Genomic DNA, 20,997 nt, shown 5'->3' with positions numbered 1-20,997 from the left:
TTAAACCTGTGCCCCCTAGTAATTGACTTTCACCCTGGGGAAAAGCTTCTGACTATCCACTCTGTCCATGCCCCTCATAATCTTGCGGACTTCTATCAGGTCTCCCCTCAACCTCCGTCACTCTAGTGAGAACAAACCAAGTTTCTCCAACCTCTCCTCATAACTAATGCCCTCCATACCAGGGGCAACATCCTGGTAAATCTTTTCTGTACCCTCTCCAAAGCCTCCACATCTTTCTGGTAGTGTGGTGACCAGAATTGAACACTATATTCCAAGTGCGGCCTCACTAAGGTTCTATAAAGCTGCAACATGACTTGTCAATTTTTAAACTCAGTGCCCCGGCCGATGAAGGCAAGCATTGCCGTACGCCTTCTTGACTACCTTCTCCACCTGCATTGCCACTTTCAGTGACCTGTGTACCTGTACACCCAGATCCCTCTGCCTATCAGTACTTTAAGGGTTCTGCCATTTACTGTATATTTCCCATTTGTATTTATCTTTCCAAAATGCATTATCTAATCCTGACAATGTGAGGTGAAAGTGGCTCGATTCACTCTGTTCCCATCCTCAGCACACTCTTCCATCGAATCTTGTCTCTCTGCGACTTCCTTCTTGTTTAATTGGGCCATGTCCAGCCCTGGGGGAGCTTGCTGCTTTCCCCCTCCCCAGCCTTGGGGAACCTGGTCACCCTATTATAGAAAGGATATCATTAAACTGGAAAGAGTGCAGAAAAGATTTACTCAGGTGCTACTGGGACTTGATGGATTGAGTTATAAGGAGAGGCTGGATAGACTGGGACTTTTTCCTCTGGAGTGTAGGAGGCTGAGGGGTGATCTTATAGAGGTCTATAAAATAATGAGGGGCACAGATCAGCTAGATAGTCAATATCTTTTCCCAAAGGTATGGGGGAGTCTAAAACTAGAGGCCATTGGTTTAAGGTGAGAGGGGAGAGATACAAAAGGGTCCAGAGGGGCAATTTTTTCACACAGAGGGTGGTGAGTGTCTGGAACGAGCTGCCAGAGGCAGTAGTAGAGGCGGGTACAATTTTGTCATTTAAAAAGCATTTAGACAGTTACATGGGTAAGATGGGTATAGAGGGATATGGGCCAAACACGGGCAATTGGGACTAGCTTCGGGGCTTCAGAAAAATAGGGTGGCATGGACGAGTTGGGCCGAAGGGCCTGTTTCCATGCTGTAAACCTCTGTGACTTGCTGCTTCCCCCCTGCCCAGCCTGAGGGAAGGCTGCTTTCTGACCTGACTTGGAGACGTCGTGCTGCCATTGGTGTTTTTAAGCATTGGCACACTGCCGCCTGTAACATGGGTCACACAGCCAGTGCCCAGCCAACTTCAGTCAGGGCAGAAGCGGTTTACCAGCTTGACATCTGGAATGGTTAGCACTGCTGCTTCAGGGACCCGGGTTCGATTCCTGGCTTGGGTCATTGTGTGTGTGTGTGTGGAGATTCTACCCCGTGTCTGCGTGGGTTTCCTCTGGGTGCTCCAGTTTCTCCCACAGTCCAAAGATGTGCGGGTTAGATGGGTAAATACATAGAGTTATGGGGATAGAGCCTTAGTACTTGTTCACAAAGTGATCCCTGGAATGAAGAGCATGTCGGATGAGGAACGGGTTGAGGACTCTGGGTCTGTACTCGTTGGAGTTTAGAAGGATGAGGGGGGATCTTATTGAAACTTACAGGATCCTGCGAGGCCCCAGATAGAGTGGACGTGGAGAGGATGTTTCCACTAATAGGAAAAACTAGAACCAGAGGGCACAACCTCAGGCTAAAGGGACGATCCTTTAAAACAGAGACGAGGAGGAATTTCTTCAGCCAGAGAGTGGGGAATCTGTGGAACTCTTTGCCGCAGAGGAGGCCGGGTCACTGAGTGTCTTTAAGACAGAGATCGATAGGTTCCTGATTAATAAGGGGATCGGGGGTTATGGGGAAAAGGCAGGAGAATGGGAATGAGAAAAATATCAGCCATGATTGAATGGGGGAGCAGACTCGATGGACCGAGTGGCCTCATTCTGTTCCTATAACCTATGGTCTGTGATACTGGGGCAGTTGGTGCAGACTCCAGGCCAAATGGTGGCGCAAGCTCAAAGGATCGAATGGCCTCCTGCAGCTCCTATTCACACGATGGTAGATGTCTCTGCTTGCGACAACGTGGGGAACTGTGTTTCTACTAACTGTCTTCTCCCCACACAGCTCTCACGGAAGAGGGGAAGAAGGAGATAATCTTCCTCTGCAACTACAACCCGGGGATATTTGACAGAATCTGCGGCCCCCTCTGAGAATGGCCATCCGGACCTGCCTGCGGTGTGGCCTCCTTCCGACAAGGGGGAGAATCTTGAAGAAACGTCCAGAACGGAGGTGCATGGAGTTCTCGACCCCCTCCCCCCCCCACCTCAAAGCCCAACACCACATCCCCAAACCCTCAGTATGCAGTCAGAAGCAGGTATATCCAATCCCCGCACTGATTCTGCCCGCTCACTGTGTGAGTCCTGTTGCCTCTGTGTCCCAGCTGAGTGGGTTAGAGAAATCCCTGGTGCGGGGAGTGCGATGGGACCTGCCCTGTGAAAACCCAGCTCGATAAGCCAGCAGAGGCTCCGCACTGTCGGGTTTCAGCTTGCTGTTCCTGCGATGCAACACCGCTGCGTACACTGTTCATTCCGGAATATCTCTGTGTGGCTAAGTGAAAGTACAATTAAAGCTGCTTTCTGTTTTTAACTGCCCGGATTCTGTGTTTTAGTGCTGGATCTGGAGTTGGGGGGGGTGGTTAAGGAAATCTGAAATGTCCCATAGAATGCCTGCAACACAGGAGGCCATTCGACCCATCGAGACTGCACTGGCCCTCCGAAAGAGCACTTTACCCCAAGCCCATCCTCATCCCTGTAACCGTGCACATTGATCCACCTGAGCAGCGACAGATCAGCCATGATCTTATTGAATGGCGGGGCAGGCTCGAAGGGCCAGATGGCCTACTCCTGCTCCTATTTCTTATGTTCTTTGTATACAAAGGGACAATTTGGCATAGCCAACCCACCTAACCTGCACATCTTTGGATACTTCTGCCATAGCGGAAGTGCAGCAAACGTTTCCTAAATTGTTTCCTGGGAGGAAACCAGAGGAAATCTATGCAGACACGAGGAGAACGTGCAGACTTGGCACAGACAGTGACCCAAGCCGGGGATCGAACCCAGGTCCCTGGCACTGTGAGGCAGCAGTGCTAACCCACTGTACTGCCTCAGCATTCAATTCTTATTGATTGGTGGAGCAGACTCACGGGGCCGAGTGGCCTCCTTCTCCTGTCCTTGGTCTGTACGTTCGTTGGTCTGCGGTTGACAGATCAGCCACAATCTGTCTGAACGGCAGCGTGGGTTGGAAGGACCCTTGGTCCTCTGCTACAACAGAGCTGGCACAAGGGTGAGGGGCTGAATGGCCGCCTTCTTCCGGCAAACTGCTGCAAATGTGAAATTAAAGACAGGTTGAGTAGGTGCTGCAGTATGTATGTGGGTAGGGAAGAAGGGTTAAAGTTTGAGATGGCTGCCCTTTCAATACCATTGCTGTGTAGGCAATCTCTAAGAGGGCAAGGGGGAACGATTGTTCTGCTGGAGGGCAAGGGGGAACCTCTGTTGCCCTGGAGTAACCCGGACAGTTCTGCTTGCGACACGCAGGAGGTGATACACCAGAAACAGCAGCCCGGACGGTAATTCCTGTTACACACACCCCAACTGTGGGAGCCGTTAATCGGCGGCAGCCAATCAGAGGGGGGGGAGGAGCAGGCGCGGGCATGCAACGCAGCTTGATGAGGTCGGCGGGACAAGGAGAGGCGGAGCCGGGTGACATCATGTGGCATTCTCACCAATGGGCTGCGGAGCCGCGCTGAGTGACGGGCGGGAGAGCCAATGGGGGTACGGTGAGGGCGACGGTCAGGTTCGGTTGCAGTGGGCCGGGGGTCGCGGGGCTGAGAGGCGGGAGGCCGGGGCCCCCATGGGGAGCGCGAGGCGCGAGGTGGTGAGCCTGCAGCTCGGACATTACAGCAACTTCGTGGGTACCCACTGGTGGAATGGACAGGTGAGGGGGGGGATGAGGGTGAGGGTGAGGGGGGGGTGGGGGTGAGGGTGAGGGTGAGGGGGGGGTGGGGGTGAGGGTGAGGGGGGGGTGGGGGTGAGGGTGAGGGGGGGGTGGGGGTGAGGGTGAGGGGGGGGTGGGGGTGAGGGTGAGGGGGGGTGGGGGTGAGGGTGAGGGGGGGGTGAGGGTGAGGGGGGGGTGAGGGGGGGGTGAGCGGGGGGTGGGGGGTAGGGGGAGGGTGGGGGTAGGGGGAGGGTGGGGGTAGGGGGGGGGTAGGGGGAGGGTGGGGGTAGGGGGGGGGTTAGGGGGAGGGTGGGGGTAGGGGAGGGTGGGGGTGAGGGGGGGTAGGGGGAGGGTGGGGGTGAGGGGGGGAGGGTGGGGGTGAGGGGGGGGAGGGTGAGGGGGGGTAGGGGGAGGGTGAGGGGGGGTGAGGGGGGGGGTAAGGGGGAGGGTGAGGGTGGGGGGGGGGTGAGGGGGGGGGGGGTGAGGGGAGGGGGAGGGTGAGGGGGGGTGAGGGGTGGGGGTGAGGGGGAGGGGTGAGGGGGGGTGGGGTGAGGGGAGGGGGGAGGGTGAGGGGGGGTGGGGGGGGAGGGTGGGGGGGAGGGTGAGGGGGGGGGTGGGGGTGAGGGGGAGGGGGGAGGGTGAGGGGGGGGGTGGGGGGAGGGTGAGGGGGGGTGGGGGGGAGGGTGGGGGAGGGAGGGGGGGGTGGGGTGGGGGTGGGGGGAGGGTGAGGGGGGTGGGGGTGAGGAGAGGGGGAGGGTGAGGGGGGGAGGTGAGGAGTGAGGTGGGGGGGTGAGGGTGTGGGGGGGAGGGGAGGTGGGGGAGGTGAGGGTGACGGGGGAGGGAGGTGAGGGGGAGGAGGGTGAGGGAAGGGGGGGTGGGGAGGAGGTGGAGGAAGGGGGGGTGGGGAGGAGGGTGAGGGAAGGGGGGGTGGGGAGGAGGGTGAGGGAAGGGGGGGTGGGGAGGAGGGTGAGGGAAGAGGGGGAGGGGGGATGGGGGGCGAAGGGGGGATGGGGGGTGAAGGGTAAGGGGGTGAAGAGGGGTGGATGCGGTGGGGGAGGGAGGCAATGCCAGGGTATTTGTTCCAGGGGGTGTATGTTTTGAAGTTGTGTTGAGTTGGGTTATCACTGCAGGCTGTGTATAATCAGTGGGGATTAACTGCTCTGACCATTGTCTCTCTCTGTGTCCAGGAAGCGGCGTTATGTTACGATGCAGAGCCCTGTGAGCCGAACCCTGAGATCACAACAACAACTCTGTTCCGAGAGGGGCTGACACTGCAGGGCCAGCCCACCTACACCCCCCGACTCATCCTCATCGACCTGAAAGGTGCGGTCATCTTCCAAAGCCTTCTGAGTAGAACAGTCTATCCTGGAAGAAGTGTCTGTGAGAGGGGGAGCCAGGGGATTCTGAAGCAGTTAGCCTAACTTCATAATCAGGAAATGATTGGCATCTAAAGCACCCATCACCTCATAACCCCATGTATTTACCTGCTAATCCCATTCATATCCCAGGATCTCAAAATGGCGCTGGAGCAAGGCAACTTCTTGCAAACTGTGCCCAGCGTACCTTCTCATTCTATCTCGTTTTATGTTTCTAAAACTTCATTCTAACTCTTAACTCTCTAACAATACTTTAATGCAATTTCTTATACAAAAGTCTGAGGTCACGTACCAGCCGACTCAAGAACAGCTTCTTCCCTGCTGCTGTCAGACTTTTGAATGGACCTCCTTCGCATTAAGTTGATCTTTCTCTTACACCCTAGTTACAACTGTAACACTACATTCTGCACACTCTCCTTTCCTTCTCTATGAACAGTATGCTTTGTGCAGCACACAAGAAACAATACTTTCCACTGTATCCCAATACACGTGACAATAATAAATCAAATTGAATCCCTACAGTGCAGAAGGAGGCCATTCGGATCATCAAGCCCCCACCAACAACAATCCCACCAAGGCTATCACTGTAACCCCACGTCTTTGCCCTGCTAATCATCCCAACACTAAGGGGCAATTTAGCGTGGCCAATCCACCTAACCTGCACATGATTTGGACTGTGGAAAGAAACCAGAGCACCCGGAGGAAACCCACGCAGGCACGAGGAGAGCATGTAGACTCCACACGCGTGCGTGTGCGTGCACGCACACACATACACACACACACAGTGATCCAAGCCGGGAATGAACCCGGGTCCCTGGAGCTGTGAGACAGTAGTGCTAACTCACTGTGCCACCCACAAGGACCTGTGTCGGAATCTCGACTATTTACTCTGCGTTCATTGATGACTTTGACCCACGGGGGAGAGAGCCACACATTTCCCAGCTTGGGTCACTGTCAGTGCGGAGTCTGCACATTCTCCCCATGTCTGCGTGGGTTTCCTCCGGGTGCTCCAGTTTCCTCCTACAGTCCCAAAGATGTGCGGGTTGGGGGAATTGGCCATGCTAAATATGGGAGGGCAGGGAGGGCCTGGGTAAGATACTCTGTCTGAGAGTTAGTGCAAATTTGATGGCCAAAGGGCACCTTCTACACTTTAGGGATTCTCTGATAACAGTGAATGGTGGAACAAGCTGGAGGGACTAGGATGCCTCCCCCGTCGCAATATTCCAGGGAATACAGAGTTGACGTAACCTGGGTCTGCGAGCCTGTTTCCCTTTGCTGTGTGTTGTGATGATGTGACCTCTGGCATTGAGTGTGTGAACTCCAGTCACAGTAATGGCAGGAGTAAAGGCTGAAAAACACGCGCTAGGAATGGTGAATTGGAAATCTTTCACCTCCATGATGGGATGTTTGTTGTGTGTCTTGCAGGGAGTTTGAGCAGTCTGAAGCAGGAAGGAGATCTGTATGGTGTCACCCGGCCGGAACCTGCACTGACATGGTAAGAATCTGATTCTCCCTGTCCCGGATAGAGAGTTCACTGTAACACCCAGAGCCCTGGGTAACTGCGACGCCTGTCCCCTTCTCCTGGGTAACTGCGACGCCTGTCCCCTTCCCCCGGGTAACTGTGACACCCAGAGCCCTGGATAACTGCGACGCCTGTCCCCTTCCCCAGGGTAACTGTGACACCCAGAGCCCTGGGTAACTGCGACGCCTGTCCCCTTCCCCCGGGTAACTGTAACACCCAGAGTCCTGGATAACTGTGACACCCAGAGCCCTGGATAACTGCGACACCCAGAGCCCTGGATAACTGCGACGCCTGTCCCCTTCCCTCGGGTAACTGTGACACCCAGAGCCCTGGGTAACTGCGACGCCTGTCCCCTCCCCCCCGGGTAACTAACACCCGGAGCTCGGGTAAACGTGATGCCTGGACCCCCGCCCCGGTAGCGACAAAGGAATTCGGAGACACTGTCGTGTGGGAGGGAGGGCAAGGAGTAGGGTTGAAACTGATAATGACAGAGTAAATTGTCAACCTTTTTGTGTTTGATCCAATCCAGGAAGGGCAACCTAATGGTTCACAAGGAAGATCCAGAGGTAAAGAACCTGTTTCTACAGCAGCTGGACAGCCTGAGTGTAAGTGTTCCTGTCCTACTGTACTCTTAATGTGTAAATGTTATCCTTTCTGGTATTTACGGAGCTCTGGTTGGCGTGGGGCGTGCTGTGTGCTGTTATGTATCAGTGTTGATTGTTGGCTGCACTAAGCTCTTTGCATTAATTAATGTATTCACCAGAAGTGGCTCAAAGCTCCCTCGCGGGAGACTAAGCCAGGGTAGAAGCAGCCATGTTGTGTATCTGAGGCTCTGTTATTTTTAACCCTCTTGTGCCACCTCGCGTCAGTTCTCGAATACGAGCAGTGAAATACGCTGTGTGATACTGAGTTTACTAAGCAGTGACCCGGGATGTCCCTGAGTTAGCTGATCTCACTGCCACTCTCCCAGAACAGTATGCAGTTATCTTCCCCATTATCAGCATCACTGTGGTCCACTATCAGTAATCTTTCAAACTGACCACTTGTATTTATTATTGTCACATGTCATAGAGATTTACAGCATGGAAACAGGCCCTTTGACCCAACTTCTCCATGCCACCCCCTTTTTTTTAAACCCCTAAGCTAGTTCCAATTGCCCGCGTTTGGCTCATATCCCTCTATACCCATTGTACCCATACAACTGTGTCCAAATGTTTTTTAAAAGACAAAACTGTACCTGCCTCTACTACTACCTCTGGCAGCTTGTTCCAGACACTCACCACCCTCTTTGTGAAAAAAATTGCCCCTCTAGGACCTTTTTATACAGTGAAAAGTATTGTTTCTTGCGCACTATTATAGACAAAGCATACCATTCATGGAGTACATAAAGGAAAAGGAAAGGGCGCACTATATAGAGACAAAGCATACTGTTCACAGCGTACATAGGGGAGAAGGAAAGGACAGGGTGCAGAAAGTGAACAGGAAGGTTGATGTGGGCAGGGCAGTAGATGTAGTCTACATGGACTTCAGTAAGGCTTGTGATAAAGTTCCACATGGGAGGCTGCTTTGGAAGGTTAGATCACATGGAATCCAGGAAGAGATGGCAAATTGGACATACAACTGGCTTGATGGTGGGAAGCAGAGGGGAATGGTGGAAGGATGCTTGTTGGACTGGAGGCCTGTGACTAGTGGTTTTTGATTTGATTTATTATTGTTGTGTGTATTGGGATACAGTGAAAAGTATTGTTTCTTGTGCGCTGTACAGACAAAGCATACCATTCATAGAGAAGGAAAGAAGAGGGTGCAGAAAGTAGTGTTACAGTCATAGCTAGGGTGTAGAGAAAGATGAACTTAATGCGAGGTAGGTCCATTCCAAAGTCTGACAGCAGCAGGGAAGAAGCTGTTCTTGAGTTGGTCGGTATGTGACCTCAGACTTCTGTATCTTTTCCCTGATGGAAGAAGTCACATACCGGGGTGTGTGGAGTCCTTGATTATGCTGGCTGCTTTTCCCTGAGGCAGCGGGAAGTGTAGACAGAATCAATGGATGAGAGGCTGGTTTGCGTGATGAATTGGGCTATATTCACGACCCTTTGTAGTTCCTTGCAGTCTTGGGCAGAGCAGGACCCCATACCAAGCTGTGAAACAACCAGAGAGAATGCTTTCTATGGTGCGTTTGTAAAAGTTGGTGAGAGTTGTAGCAGACATGCCAAATTTCCTTAGCCTCCTGAGAAAGTAGAGGCATATCAATGCAGGACAATGAAATAATCAGAGAAATATTCACAAAATACATCAGGCAAAAAACAGACTGATCATTGACAGAGACAGAGATCTATCTATCAGATCAGACTTACTGCAGAGAAATATGAAGTGATTCATAAAGGGAACTAATGGGAACTGAGTGACATGGATGCAGGGTGAGAGGGTATAGGAGGAGTCCAGAGACAGCCCGGAGTGTACCAACTCTTCAGCATGACAAGTTGAGAAAGTTCTTTGAAGAAAGCATGTGGGATCTGGGCCTTTCTTCACCATAGAATATATAAATGACATGTTACACCCTCCATCACTCTCTGGTTCAGTCACAGCTTGGGGACTGAATCCAATCCTGGGTACCCACGCAATAGGGAGCGCTGGCTAGACATTAGTGGACTTGTGTGGAGTTTGCACGTTCTCCCCTGTCTGCGTGGGTTTCCCCTGAGTGCTCCAGTTTCCTCCCACAGTCTGAAAGACAGGCTGGTTAGGTGGATTGGCTGTGCTAAATTGCCCCTTATTATCCAAAGATGTGCGGGTTAGGTGGTATGGCCGTGCAAAATTGCCCCTTAGTATCCAAAGATGTGCAGGTTAGGTGGATTGGCCATGCTAAATTGCCCCTTGGTGTCTGGGGGACTAGCTAGGATAAATGCATGGGGTTATGGGCATCGGAACTGGGTGGGATTGTGGTTGGTGCAGACATGATGGGCCGACTGGCCGGCTTCTGCACTGTAGTGATTCTGTGATAACTGGTATTGCACCAGGTATGAGGGACTGAAGTGATGTGGAGTGATTGGTGGAGATGCGGTTGTTTGTCTTGGAGAAGGTTAGTGGCTGTATAAGCGGCCTGTCCAAATGCAGGAATGGTTTTGAGTCATTGGGAACAAACTACCCCCAGCAGCTCATATACCCGTGAGGAGAGTCCAAGGTGTTTGCTAAAAGACTCTGAGGGGATGTGAGGAAATCTGTTTCTGAGACAAGAGTTGTAGAGACTCCAGTCTACATTAAAGATTTCATTGGACTATGAAGAGAGACTAAATAGACTGGATCTGCACCCTTCAAAGGGTGGTGAATCTCTGGAATTCTCTGCCCGTTGAAGTGGTGGAGGCTACCTCGCTAAATATATTTAAGACATGGGTAGATAGGTTTCTGTCAGACAGGAGAATTAAGGGTTATGGGAAGAGAGCAGGAAAGTGGAACATCCACTTCAGATCAGCCATGATTTTATTGAATGGCGGGGCAGGCTCGCGGGGCTAGATGGCCTACTCCTGCTCCTATTTCTTATGTTCTTATTGTTGAACGCAAGCCGCCTGGGCCAACATTCTTCCCTCCCTCCCGCCCTCAGGTAAATCTGATCACTTGCTCATGACTCTGATTGCTATCTTGCTGTACCCAAGCCAAGACTTCCCCTCCAGAGTGATTGATCGTGTGTGAAGTTCACTGGGATCATTCAGACAGGTCTGATGAGCCTGTATGTGGCCGCTAGCGACAGGCCGAATGGCACCCATTCCAGGATTCTCTGACCTGCTTTGTTGTTGTCTTCCCTCAGGGCATGGTGGACTCCAACAGGAACCACAACTCGATGACATTCCAGGCAGAAGGAAGTGAGTGACCCCTAACCTAGTATCCCCAGTGTGTCTTCTCTCTGCTCCTGCATCTCTCAGTGACTCCAATCCTGCCCACTCCAACCCTCTACCTAAGAAGGGAGGTGGAAGCTTTGGAGAGGGTGCAAAGAAGATTCACCAGGATGTTGCCTGGTCTTGAGGGTATTGGCTATGAGGAGAGGTTGGATAAACTAGGATTGTTTTCACTGGAAAGACAGAGGCTGAGGGGAGACACTGATCGAGGTCTACAGCATTATGAACGGCACAGACAGCTTTTTCCCAGGGTGGGAGTGTCAATTACAACGGGGCACAGGTTCAAGGTGAGAGAGGGAAAGTTGAAGGGAGATGTGTAGGGGAAGTTTTTCACACAGAGAGTGGTGGGTGCCTGGAACGTGCTGCTAGGAGGAGGTGGTGGAAGCAGGCACATTAGTAACATTTAAGAGACATCTGAATGGGTACATGGACAGGGGAGGGAATAGAGGAATACGGACAGAGTAAGGGCAGTTTTTTTTTTGTTTAGTTAGAGCATCATGATCAGCAAGAGGGCGAGGGGCCTGTTCACGTGCCATTCTTTTCTCTCATTTATAACCCCGCTTGTTTTGACAGGAGCTGCCCCGCTGTCTGTGACCGAGAGATCCCTCAACCTGCCCCAAAGCGCCTACCGGCTAGAGAGCAACGTGAGAGTTTGGTCAGACTTCCTCAGGGTGCACCTTCACCCAAAGACCATCTCCGTCATCCAGCAATACAACCACAGCAGGTCAGTGACATAGAGCGAGAACACCGTCCACCATGACTCCTCACACCCTGCTCTATACTCATTCACCCTGTTCTGTTTGTGTACACACAGTGCTTCTGATCGCTTCGAGGCATTTGGATTTGGTGAGAAGTTGATGTGTGATCCCTCATTTCTCGATGATTTTGAGGACAGGTTACACTTTTACATTGAAGAGTGCGACTATCTGCAGGTAAAGTTTAAATTTTATTTACTTTTGCGACAGGTAAGGCTTACGTTAACACTGCAATGAAGTTACTCTGAAAATCCCCCAGTTGCCACACTCTGGCACCTGCTCGGGTACACTGAGGGAGAATTTAGCACCTAACCAGCACTCCGTTTAGACTGTGGGAGGAAACGGGAGCACCAGGAGTAAACCCACGCAGACACGGGGAGAATGTGCAGGCTCCACACAGATAGTGACTGAAGCCGGGAATCGAACCTGGATCCCTGGCGCTGCGAGGCAGCAGTGCTAACCCATGGTGAATATCATTGGGAAGAACTGTCCAACCTCCTACCCCCAGCCCAGGGACAGTCCAACCAATTGTCCAAACTCTGTTCTGTCAGCTCAGACCACGGATAAAATCCTGGACCCTCTCTGCACAATCAGATTGCCCTGTGTTCGCTGGCACATGGCAGCCCCTGCTCTGACAGCACCATCCTCGCTTTAATTACCCACCATGGCATCACCCAGCCCCTGCCCCACCCCAGTTTCCTCCAGCCCCACAACCACTGGAGAATGTGCACTCCTCCAACTGCTTCCAGCACATCTTTTGGACTCTGGGAGGAAACCCACGCAGACACGGGGAAAATGTGCAAACTCCACACAGACAGTGACTCAAGCCGGGAATCGAACCCGGGTCCCTGGCGCAGTGAGACAGCAGTGCTAACCCACTGTGTCACTGTGCTGCTGGGAATCAAACCCGGGTCCCTGGCGCTGAGACAGCAGTGCTAATCCACTGTGTCACCGTGCTGCTGGGAATCAAACCCGGGTCCCTGGCGCTGAGACAGCAGTGCTAATCCACTGTGCCACCGTGCTGCTGGGAATCGAACCCGGGTCCCTGGCGCTGTGAGACAGCAGTGCTAACCCACTGTGTCACCGTACTGCTGGGAATCGAACCCGGGTCCCTGGCGCTGTGAGACAGCAGCGCTAACCCACTGTGCCACCGTGCTGCTGGGAATCGAACCCGGGTCCCTGGGGCTGTGAGGCAGCAGTGCTAACTCACTGTGTCACCGTGCTGCTGGGAATCGAACCCGGGTCCCTGGCGCTGTGAGACAGCAGTGCTAACCCACTGTGTCACCGTGCTGCTGGGAATCGAACCCGGGTCCCTGGCGCTGTGAGACAGCAGCGCTAACCCACTGTGTCACTGTGCTGCTGGGAATCGAACCCGGGTCCCTGGCGCTGTGAGACAGCAGTGCTAACCCACTGTGTCACCGTGCTGATGGGAATCGAACCCGGGTCCCTGGCGCTGTGAGACAGCAGTGCTAACCCACTGTGCTGCTGGGAATCGAACCCGGGTCCCTGGCGCTGTGAGACAGCAGTGCTAATCCACTGTGTCACCAATTGGGGTGGCCCATCTTCCACTGTTGCCAGACAAAAGAGAGGGCTGAACTTGTACCATCAAGTCGAAATCCCACTGTTGGCCATGTTCGGGGAAGAAACAGCAACTCATATATTGAGTTTCTGAAAGTTCAGATGATGGAGCTGGAGACCTTTCAGCCCATTCAATAAGACCATGGTGGACCGGACTGTAACCCCAACCCTGCATTCCCGCTGACCCCCCCAATAACCTTTCACCCTCCCCCCTTTAATCAACAATCCATCTGACTCTGCCTTAAAAATTAAAGACTCTCTGCTCCCACTGCCCTCTGAGGAAGAATGTTCCGGAGACGCTGCACTTTCCGAGAGAAAACATTTCTCCTCGTCACAGACTCATTGAATCCCATTTGGCCCATCGACTTTGCACTGACCACAATCCCACCCAGTCCCTATCCCCATAACCCTGCTAGTCCCCCTGATACTAAGGGGCAATTTAGCCCGGCCAATCTACCTAACCTGGACATCTTTGGACTCCATTTTAAATGGGCTTCCCCTTGTTTTATTAAGTGACTGCCCCCTAATTCTAGCTTCTCCCAAGAGGAAACACCCTCTCCACACTCATCCTGTCCATACCGCCGCAGGATATTTTACTCATTCCTGGGACATGGGCGTCGCTGGCTGGGCCAGCATTTATTGCCCATCCCTGCCCATGACAGCTGAGTGTCTCACTCAGGCCATTTCAGAGGGGCAGTTGAGAGTCAACCATGTTGCTGTGGCTCTGGAGTCACACATAGGCCAGACTGCGGTAAGGACGGCAGATTTTCTTCCCTCACACGGAGGTTGGTGAGTTTCTGAGAGTTGTGAGGTGGCCAATTCTCCATTAATGCCATGTTCTGTTTGGCAGGGCTTCCATGTACTGTGTGACCTGCAGGATGGGTTCGCCGGCCTCTCAGCCAAGGTGGTGGAGCTACTAAATGATGAATACGGAAGCAGAGGCATCTTCACCTGCGGCTTCACCCCCACCTCGTACACAGACACGGTGAGTAAAACAACCTCACCGTCACCACTCACACACCCCATGCCCAGATCAACTGTGTCTGAACTTGGTGCAGTTCAGGGAGAGACAGCGTTCCGATCGCCTGTGTCTGTTGTTGCTGTAGTTCGGGAAGAGACACCGTTCCGATTGCTTGTGTCTGCTGTTGGTGTAGTTTGGGGAAAGACAGCGTTCTGATCGCCTGTGTCTGCAGTTGGCGCGGTTTCTGTCAGTGTTACTCTGCTCATGCTGTTCTTTCCTCCGTCCCGCAGAATCCGATGAGGGAGGTGCATCGATTACTGAATTCCGTCATGGGGATCGTATACTTAGCCAGTCGCAGCTCCGCTTTCTGCCCCATGTCCTTGAACAGAAACGCCCTCAGCCGGAAACACCTCTCTCCTGTAACCTTCCCACATGTCCTGTATGATGTGAGTATCTCAGCGCTCTCTGTGGGGATGGGTGGGATTTGGTGAGGGAAGTCTCTCTCCCTCTCGATGGACTGATGGTGGGTTCTCTGAATGGGGGAATCGACCGTCCCAGTTCCCTATCCTAGGATGCAGGATAATGTGACACCCCCAGTGTGTGACCTTAGCCTCACCCCCAGCCAGTTATCTCAAACTGATTTCACACTGGGATGTCAGAAGGAGAGTTGGGAGAAGAGGGAGGGAGTGTCAGTGTAACTGGGCTGCTCTAGAGCTTATATTCCAGTATTCCAGCAGCAGTCAAATCCATTTCCCCCACCCCACCCCCCGCCTTCCCATTACTCTCCCATACCCTAAGTGTTTCCCGGGGCAGCACGGTAGCACAGTGTTAGCACTGCTGCCTCATAGCATCAGGGACCAGGGTTCGAATCCCGCCTTGGGTCAAAGTCTGTGTGGAGTCTGCACATTCTCCGTGTCTGCGTGGATTTCCTCCGGGTGCTCCAGTGTCCTCCCAGGTTAGGGTGGATTGGTCGTGCTAAATTGCCCCTTAGTGTCCAAAGGTGTACGGGTTAGGTGGATTGGCCATGCTAAATTGCCCCTTAGTGTCAGGGGGAATAGCAGGGTAAATGCATGGGGCAGTGAGGATTGGGCCTGGGTAGGATTGTGTCGATGCAGACCCGATGGGCCAAGTGGCCTTCTGCACTGTGGGGATTCTATAAAATAGCTAAATGTTGGCCAAAGTCTGTTCCTTTCTGTCTGTGTCTGCTGTTACCCCTCGGATCCGTGGCAGAGCTCGGAGCTGTGACCAGCTTTTAATGACATTTTCTCTCCCCTCCCCCTGGGCAGGCATCTCTGAATTATCACAGCAGCAGCCTGCTGGCCACAGCCCTGGAAACACTGACCGTCCCCTATCGACTGCACTCCTCCACCATCTCGCTCTCACAGTTAACAGACGCTCTCAACCAGTCCGGGAGGAAGGTAAGCCCCGAGCCTGCGAGTCTGCAAAGGTTTAATAGCATTGATGGAATAGCACGTTGTGTTTGATGTAGATTTGATTTATTATTGTCACGTGTCTTGGGATACATTGAAAAGTATTCTTTCTTGCGCTATACAGACAAGTTTGTTTATTCGTGTCACAAGGCTTACATTAACACTGCAGTGAAGTTACAGTGAAAATCTCCTCGTCGCCTGTTCAGGTACACTGAGGGAGAATTTAGCACGGCCAGTGCACCCTAACCAGCACGTCTTTCGGGCTATGGGAGGAAACCCACGCAGACACGGGGAGAACGTGCAGACTCCACCCAGACAGTGACCCAAGCTGGGAATTGAACTCGGGTCCCTGTTGCCGTGAAGCAGCAGTGCTAACCACTGTGCCGCCAAAGCATGCAGTTCATAGAGTACATAGGGGAGAAGGAAAGGAGAGGGTGGCCCCCAAAGCACAGAGGAGTCTGAAACATTAAATGGATTCAGGAAGGAGATGGATATGTTTCTGATTAAATAACGGGTTAAAGGGATATGGGGAACAGGTGGATTTGAGACCAGGGAGATATCAGCCATGATCTGATTGAATGGTGGAGCAGGTTCAAAGGGCTGAGTTTGCCGACTCCTGCTCCTAATCCCTATGTTCCCGTGGGGCAGGGGAATGCGGTAGAGAGTGCAGGCAGCATTAACACTCAGTCACAGATTCAGCAGCTAGTTTTTGAGCTGTAACGCACACTGTCCTGGAAAATAGCTGCTCAGGAGATAGGCGAACATTCTACAGAGAATGATTATTGGTGCTTTGTGTCCACGTGCATGCACACTCCCAAAGACAGACACAGAGGACACACGCGCACACAGTTTATTTTATTTATTTAATTATTAGTCACAAGTAGGCTTGCGTTCACACTGTAATGAAGTTACTGTGGAAACGCACATGGATACAGTGCAACCTCAAACTGTGCTGAATCCGACACAGTGACGGGGGAGATCAGTGTGAGAGCTCAGTCTCTGAAAGGGACAACTGCACTAGGCTGTGTGTGTGGTGTGGGCTAACCCACTAACGGCACAGAGAGGCTGCAGGGGGTGAGATCGGACACTCTGTTATGTGGGACATTGTTCTCTCCACCTGCCTGATGTGTCTTCTGGTCTCGTGGGGGCAGGTGGTGGCTGCGTCTGCCTGCATTCCGTTCGCGATGAGGGATACAGACACGGTGCCAGATGTACTCTCCGCGCACCACACGGAATTACCCTGGAGCAGCCTGTCACCGTCTGGGGACTTCAAGGAGAACCGCTGCTTTGCCCAGTCTGTGGTACTCCGAGGAATCAGTAACCAACAACAGATCAGGTGGGATTGTACCCCAGTGTTACGCAGCGACGGACCCGTCCCCACCGGTACCGTCCCCCAGTGTTACGCAGCGACGGACCCGTCCCCGCCGGTACCGTCCCCCAGTGTTAGGCAGCGACGGACCCGTCCCCGCCGGTACCGTCCCCCAGTGTTAGACAGCGACGGACCCGTCCCCGCCGGTACCCTCCCCCAGTGTTAGGCAGCGACGGACCCGACCCCGCCGGTACCCTCCCCCAGTGTTAGACAGCGACGGACCCGACCCCGCCGGTACCCTCCCCCAGTGTTAGACAGCGACGGACCCGTCCCCGCCGGTACCCTCCCCCAGTGTTAGACAGCGACGGACCCGACCCCGCCGGTACCCTCCCCCAGTGTTAGGCAGCGACGGACCCGTCCCCGCCGGTACCCTCCCCCAGTGTTAGGCAGCGACGGACCCGTCCCCGCCGGTACCCTCCCCCAGTGTTACGCAGCGACGGACCCGTCCCCGCCGGTACCGTCCCCCAGTGTTACGCAGCGACAGTACCCTCCCCCAGTGTTACGCAGCGACGGACCCAACCCCGCCGGTACCGTCCCCCAGTGTTACGCAGCGACGGTACCCTCCCCCAGTGTTACGCAGCGACGGACCCGACCCCGCCAGTACCCTCCCCCAGTGTTACACAGCGACGGACCCGTCCCCGCCAGTACCCTCCCCCAGTGTTACGCAGCGACGGTACCCTCCCCCAGTGTTACGCAGCGACGGACCCGTCCCCGCCGGTACCGTCCCCCGGTGTTACGCAGCGACGGACCCGTCCCCGCCGGTACCGTCCCCCAGTGTTACGCAGCGACGGACCCGTCCCCGCCGGTACCCTCCCCCAGTGTTACGCAGCGACGGACCCGTCCCCGCCGGTACCCTCCCCCAGTGTTAGACAGCGACGGACCCGTCCCCGCCGGTACCCTCCCCCAGTGTTAGACAGCGACGGACCCGACCCCGCCAGTACCGTCCCCCAGTGTTAGGCAGTGATTGTAAACACAAGTGTGATTTTATTATTGCGGAGCTCACCATTGCTGTTTTGCCTGCAGTAATCTCGCTCCAGGGCTGAAGGGGGCCTCCATCTTACACACCTGTCCTACTGGGGAGGAGGTTCTCCACGCATTTCTGCATAGCCATTTCCCGACTACACTCAGGTATCGGATATTGGGAAGGGGTTTGATCCAATGGGAGAGAACGGGAAGGGGTTTGGGTCCATCGGGATTGTGTACAATGGGAGTGAACGGGAAGGGGTTTGGATCCATCGGGATTGTGTACAATGGGAGTGAACGGGAAGGGGTTTGGATCCATCGGGATTGTGTACAATGGGAGTGAACGGGAAGGGGTTTGGATCCATCGGGATTGTGTACAATGGGAGTGAACGGGAAGGGGTTTGGATCCATCGGGATTGTGTACAATGGGAGTGAACGGGAAGGGGTTTGGATCCATCGGGATTGTGTACAATGGGAGTGAACGGGAAGGGGTTTGGATCCATCGGGATTGTGTACAATGGGAGTGAACGGGAAGGGGTTTGGATCCATCGGGATTGTGTACAATGGGAGTGAACGGGAAGGGGTTTGGATCCATCGGGATTGTGTACAATGGGAGTGAACGGGAAGGGGTTTGGATCCATCGGGATTGTGTACAATGGGAGTGAACGGGAAGGGGTTTGGATCCATCGGGATTGTGTACAATGGGAGTGAACGGGAAGGGGTTTGGATCCATCGGGATTGTGTACAATGGGAGTGAACGGGAAGGGGTTTGGATCCATCGGGATTGTGTACAATGGGAGTGAACGGGAAGGGGTTTGGATCCATCGGGATTGTGTACAATGGGAGTGAACGGGAAGGGGTTTGGATCCATCGGGATTGTGTACAATGGGAGTGAACGGGAAGGGGTTTGGATCCATCGGGATTGTGTACAATGGGAGTGAACGGGAAGGGGTTTGGATCCATCGGGATTGTGTACAATGGGAGTGAACGGGAAGGGGTTTGGATCCATCGGGATTGTGTACAATGGGAGTGAACGGGAAGGGGTTTGGATCCATCGGGATTGTGTACAATGGGAGTGAACGGGAAGGGGTTTGGATCCATCGGGATTGTGTACAATGGGAGTGAACGGGAAGGGGTTTGGATCCATCGGGATTGTGTACAATGGGAGTGAACGGGAAGGGGTTTGGATCCATCGGGATTGTGTACAATGGGAGTGAACGGGAAGGGGTTTGGATCCATCGGGATTGTGTACAATGGGAGTGAACGGGAAGGGGTTTGGATCCATCGGGATTGTGTACAATGGGAGTGAACGGGAAGGGGTTTGGATCCATTGGGATTGTGTACATTGTAGAATGTTGAGATGTGACTAGTTCTCTCTTGTTCCCCAGTGCTGTCCATCTGGTCCAGAGCCCATGTAAAGTGACCACTCCGTACCCACAGTTTTTCACGCATTCTTTCAACAAGCAAGGACAGCTGCTCAGAAGTGGCTTATCCTCAGCAAGTGGTGAGTGAGTGAGACTTGAACCACAGTCGGTACAGTTAACAGGCTGGCATTGTGACCATCAGTATTATCAGGAAATCAATCATTGGGAGAGACCCCCTCCGAGCTGTCACATCACCCACACAATCCATGGGAAATATAGACTTAGTGGCACAGAGCATTGCATTCTCTCACTGCCAGGGACCTGGGTTTGAGTCTGGCCTCAGGTCACTGTCTGTGTGGGTTTCTTCCAGGTGCTCCAGTTTCCTCCCACACTCCAAAGGTGTCCAATGAAGCACCCACTGAATGTTAAATGGTGTGGGCTTGTTGGGCTGAAGGGCCTGTTTCCTGTGCTGTGCTAAATTGCCTCTTTGTGTTCCAATATGCATCAACTCAGGGGAATAAGGTGTGATCTTGGTGGGATGCTCTTTTGGAAAGTCAGTGCAGACTCAATGGCCTCTTTCTGTAGTGTAGGGATTCTGAGGTTCTGATCACTGCATGTATTTTAGAATCACAGAATCCTACAGTACAGAAAGAGGCCATTGAGTCAACACTGACAACAATCCCATCCAGGCCCTATCCCCATAACACCCTTAATCTCCCTAAGGGGCAATTTCACATGGCCAATCCACCTAACCTGCACATCTTTAGACTGTGGGAGGAAACCCACGCAGCGCAGGAGAGAATGTGCAGACTCCACACAGACAGGAATTGAACCCGGGTCCCTGGCACTGTGAGGCAGTAGTAACCACCGTGCCATCCTTCAGCCCAGCCTATCCTTCCAGCGTCAAATATACAAAGCATCCTGAGATTCAGAAGCCTTTGAATATTGGGACACATCATCTCATTCCGTGTCATTCCCAGTGATAGTGGGTCTCTATCGGGGTGCGACACACCTCAGGCACTGTTAGTCAGTTTGGGGTGGTGGTATTTTATTGAAAAGTATTATTATTGTTCTGGAAGAGTTGAAAGCAGCGTGTGTTTGAGTTCTGCTCTGCAGTGAATAAGACGCCTCTTTGTCTGCCTCCTCCCCCAGCAGTGGAGAGTATCCCAGTGATGACTGCCCTCCAGTCCTCTCCGATCTGGCACAGAGTGCTGCACAACCTGTACCAGGAGGTCAGTCGCCTCAACCTTCGCAAGTTCAGCAGTTTCCTGTCTGCCAGCACTGAGCTGGATGACTTCAAGGAGGTCCTGGAGGAGCTGAAGACCCTGGCCCAGTGTTACAAAATGGACTCTGACATGGATGGATCGGATGAGGACTCTGAATCAGAATAAGGATTGTGGTTTAAACCCTCCCCGGCACGTCGCTGCACACTGTACCACCCAGAGTCAGGGGGTGTGTGTGCTGCCGAGCAGATCCTGCCCTGTTACCCAAAGTTGTAAATATGTTCTAAATCTTCTCTTAGAAACAGACTTATGGTGTCAGGTAAGCCTCGCAAATGGGAGTATCTTCCCCAGTGACTTGTACACCTTTCTGCAAGAGAAAGGGAGGACTGAGGACTGTGTGCTTTCTAATTCAAGGTGAACCCTGGTGAGGGTTTTAAATGCTACTCTGTAAAGATAGGGGGTGGTCTTGTTTCCAATGACCCTGGGTTTTTACTAAGT

At 53.3% G+C, this 20,997-nt stretch overlaps 2 protein-coding genes across 3 annotated transcripts in view; both read left to right on the top strand.

Annotated features, from left to right (window-relative positions):
• The window catches only part of dap3 (death associated protein 3), a 30,525-nt gene extending 27,798 nt beyond the window's left edge, over positions 1-2,727 (top strand). The window contains exon 13 of the mRNA XM_080184303.1: positions 2,206-2,727. Coding sequence (XP_080040429.1) covers positions 2,206-2,291 — 86 coding nt within the window. The 3' untranslated portion in view covers positions 2,292-2,727. The remainder of the gene's footprint in view (positions 1-2,205) is intronic.
• A 1,237-nt stretch (positions 2,728-3,964) lies between these two features.
• Positions 3,965-20,882, top strand: msto1 (misato mitochondrial distribution and morphology regulator 1). 2 transcript variants are annotated; one of them, XM_080184306.1, is made up of 14 exons: positions 3,965-4,074; positions 5,262-5,397; positions 6,876-6,945; positions 7,502-7,577; positions 10,769-10,823; positions 11,430-11,580; positions 11,671-11,788; positions 14,040-14,174; positions 14,441-14,596; positions 15,437-15,568; positions 16,732-16,916; positions 17,973-18,077; positions 19,301-19,416; positions 20,432-20,882. In XM_080184306.1, the coding sequence occupies exons 1-14, from the start codon at positions 3,991-3,993 to the stop codon at positions 20,665-20,667; spliced, it is 1,755 nt and encodes a 584-aa protein (XP_080040432.1). In that variant the 5' UTR covers positions 3,965-3,990; the 3' UTR covers positions 20,668-20,882. The 2 variants fall into 2 exon arrangements, with proteins under 2 accessions (XP_080040432.1, XP_080040431.1); XM_080184305.1 differs by having other exon boundaries at positions 20,429-20,882.
• The last annotated feature ends 115 nt before the right edge of the window (positions 20,883-20,997 follow it).

The sequence above is a fragment of the Carcharhinus amblyrhynchos genome, unplaced genomic scaffold (genome assembly GCF_965287045.1).
Source record: "Carcharhinus amblyrhynchos unplaced genomic scaffold, sCarAmb.v2.hapA scaffold_668, whole genome shotgun sequence".
Lineage (NCBI taxonomy): Eukaryota > Metazoa > Chordata > Chondrichthyes > Carcharhiniformes > Carcharhinidae > Carcharhinus > Carcharhinus amblyrhynchos.
Note: the sequence above shows the minus strand (reverse complement) of the source record. Positions and strands in the feature narration are given on the sequence as shown.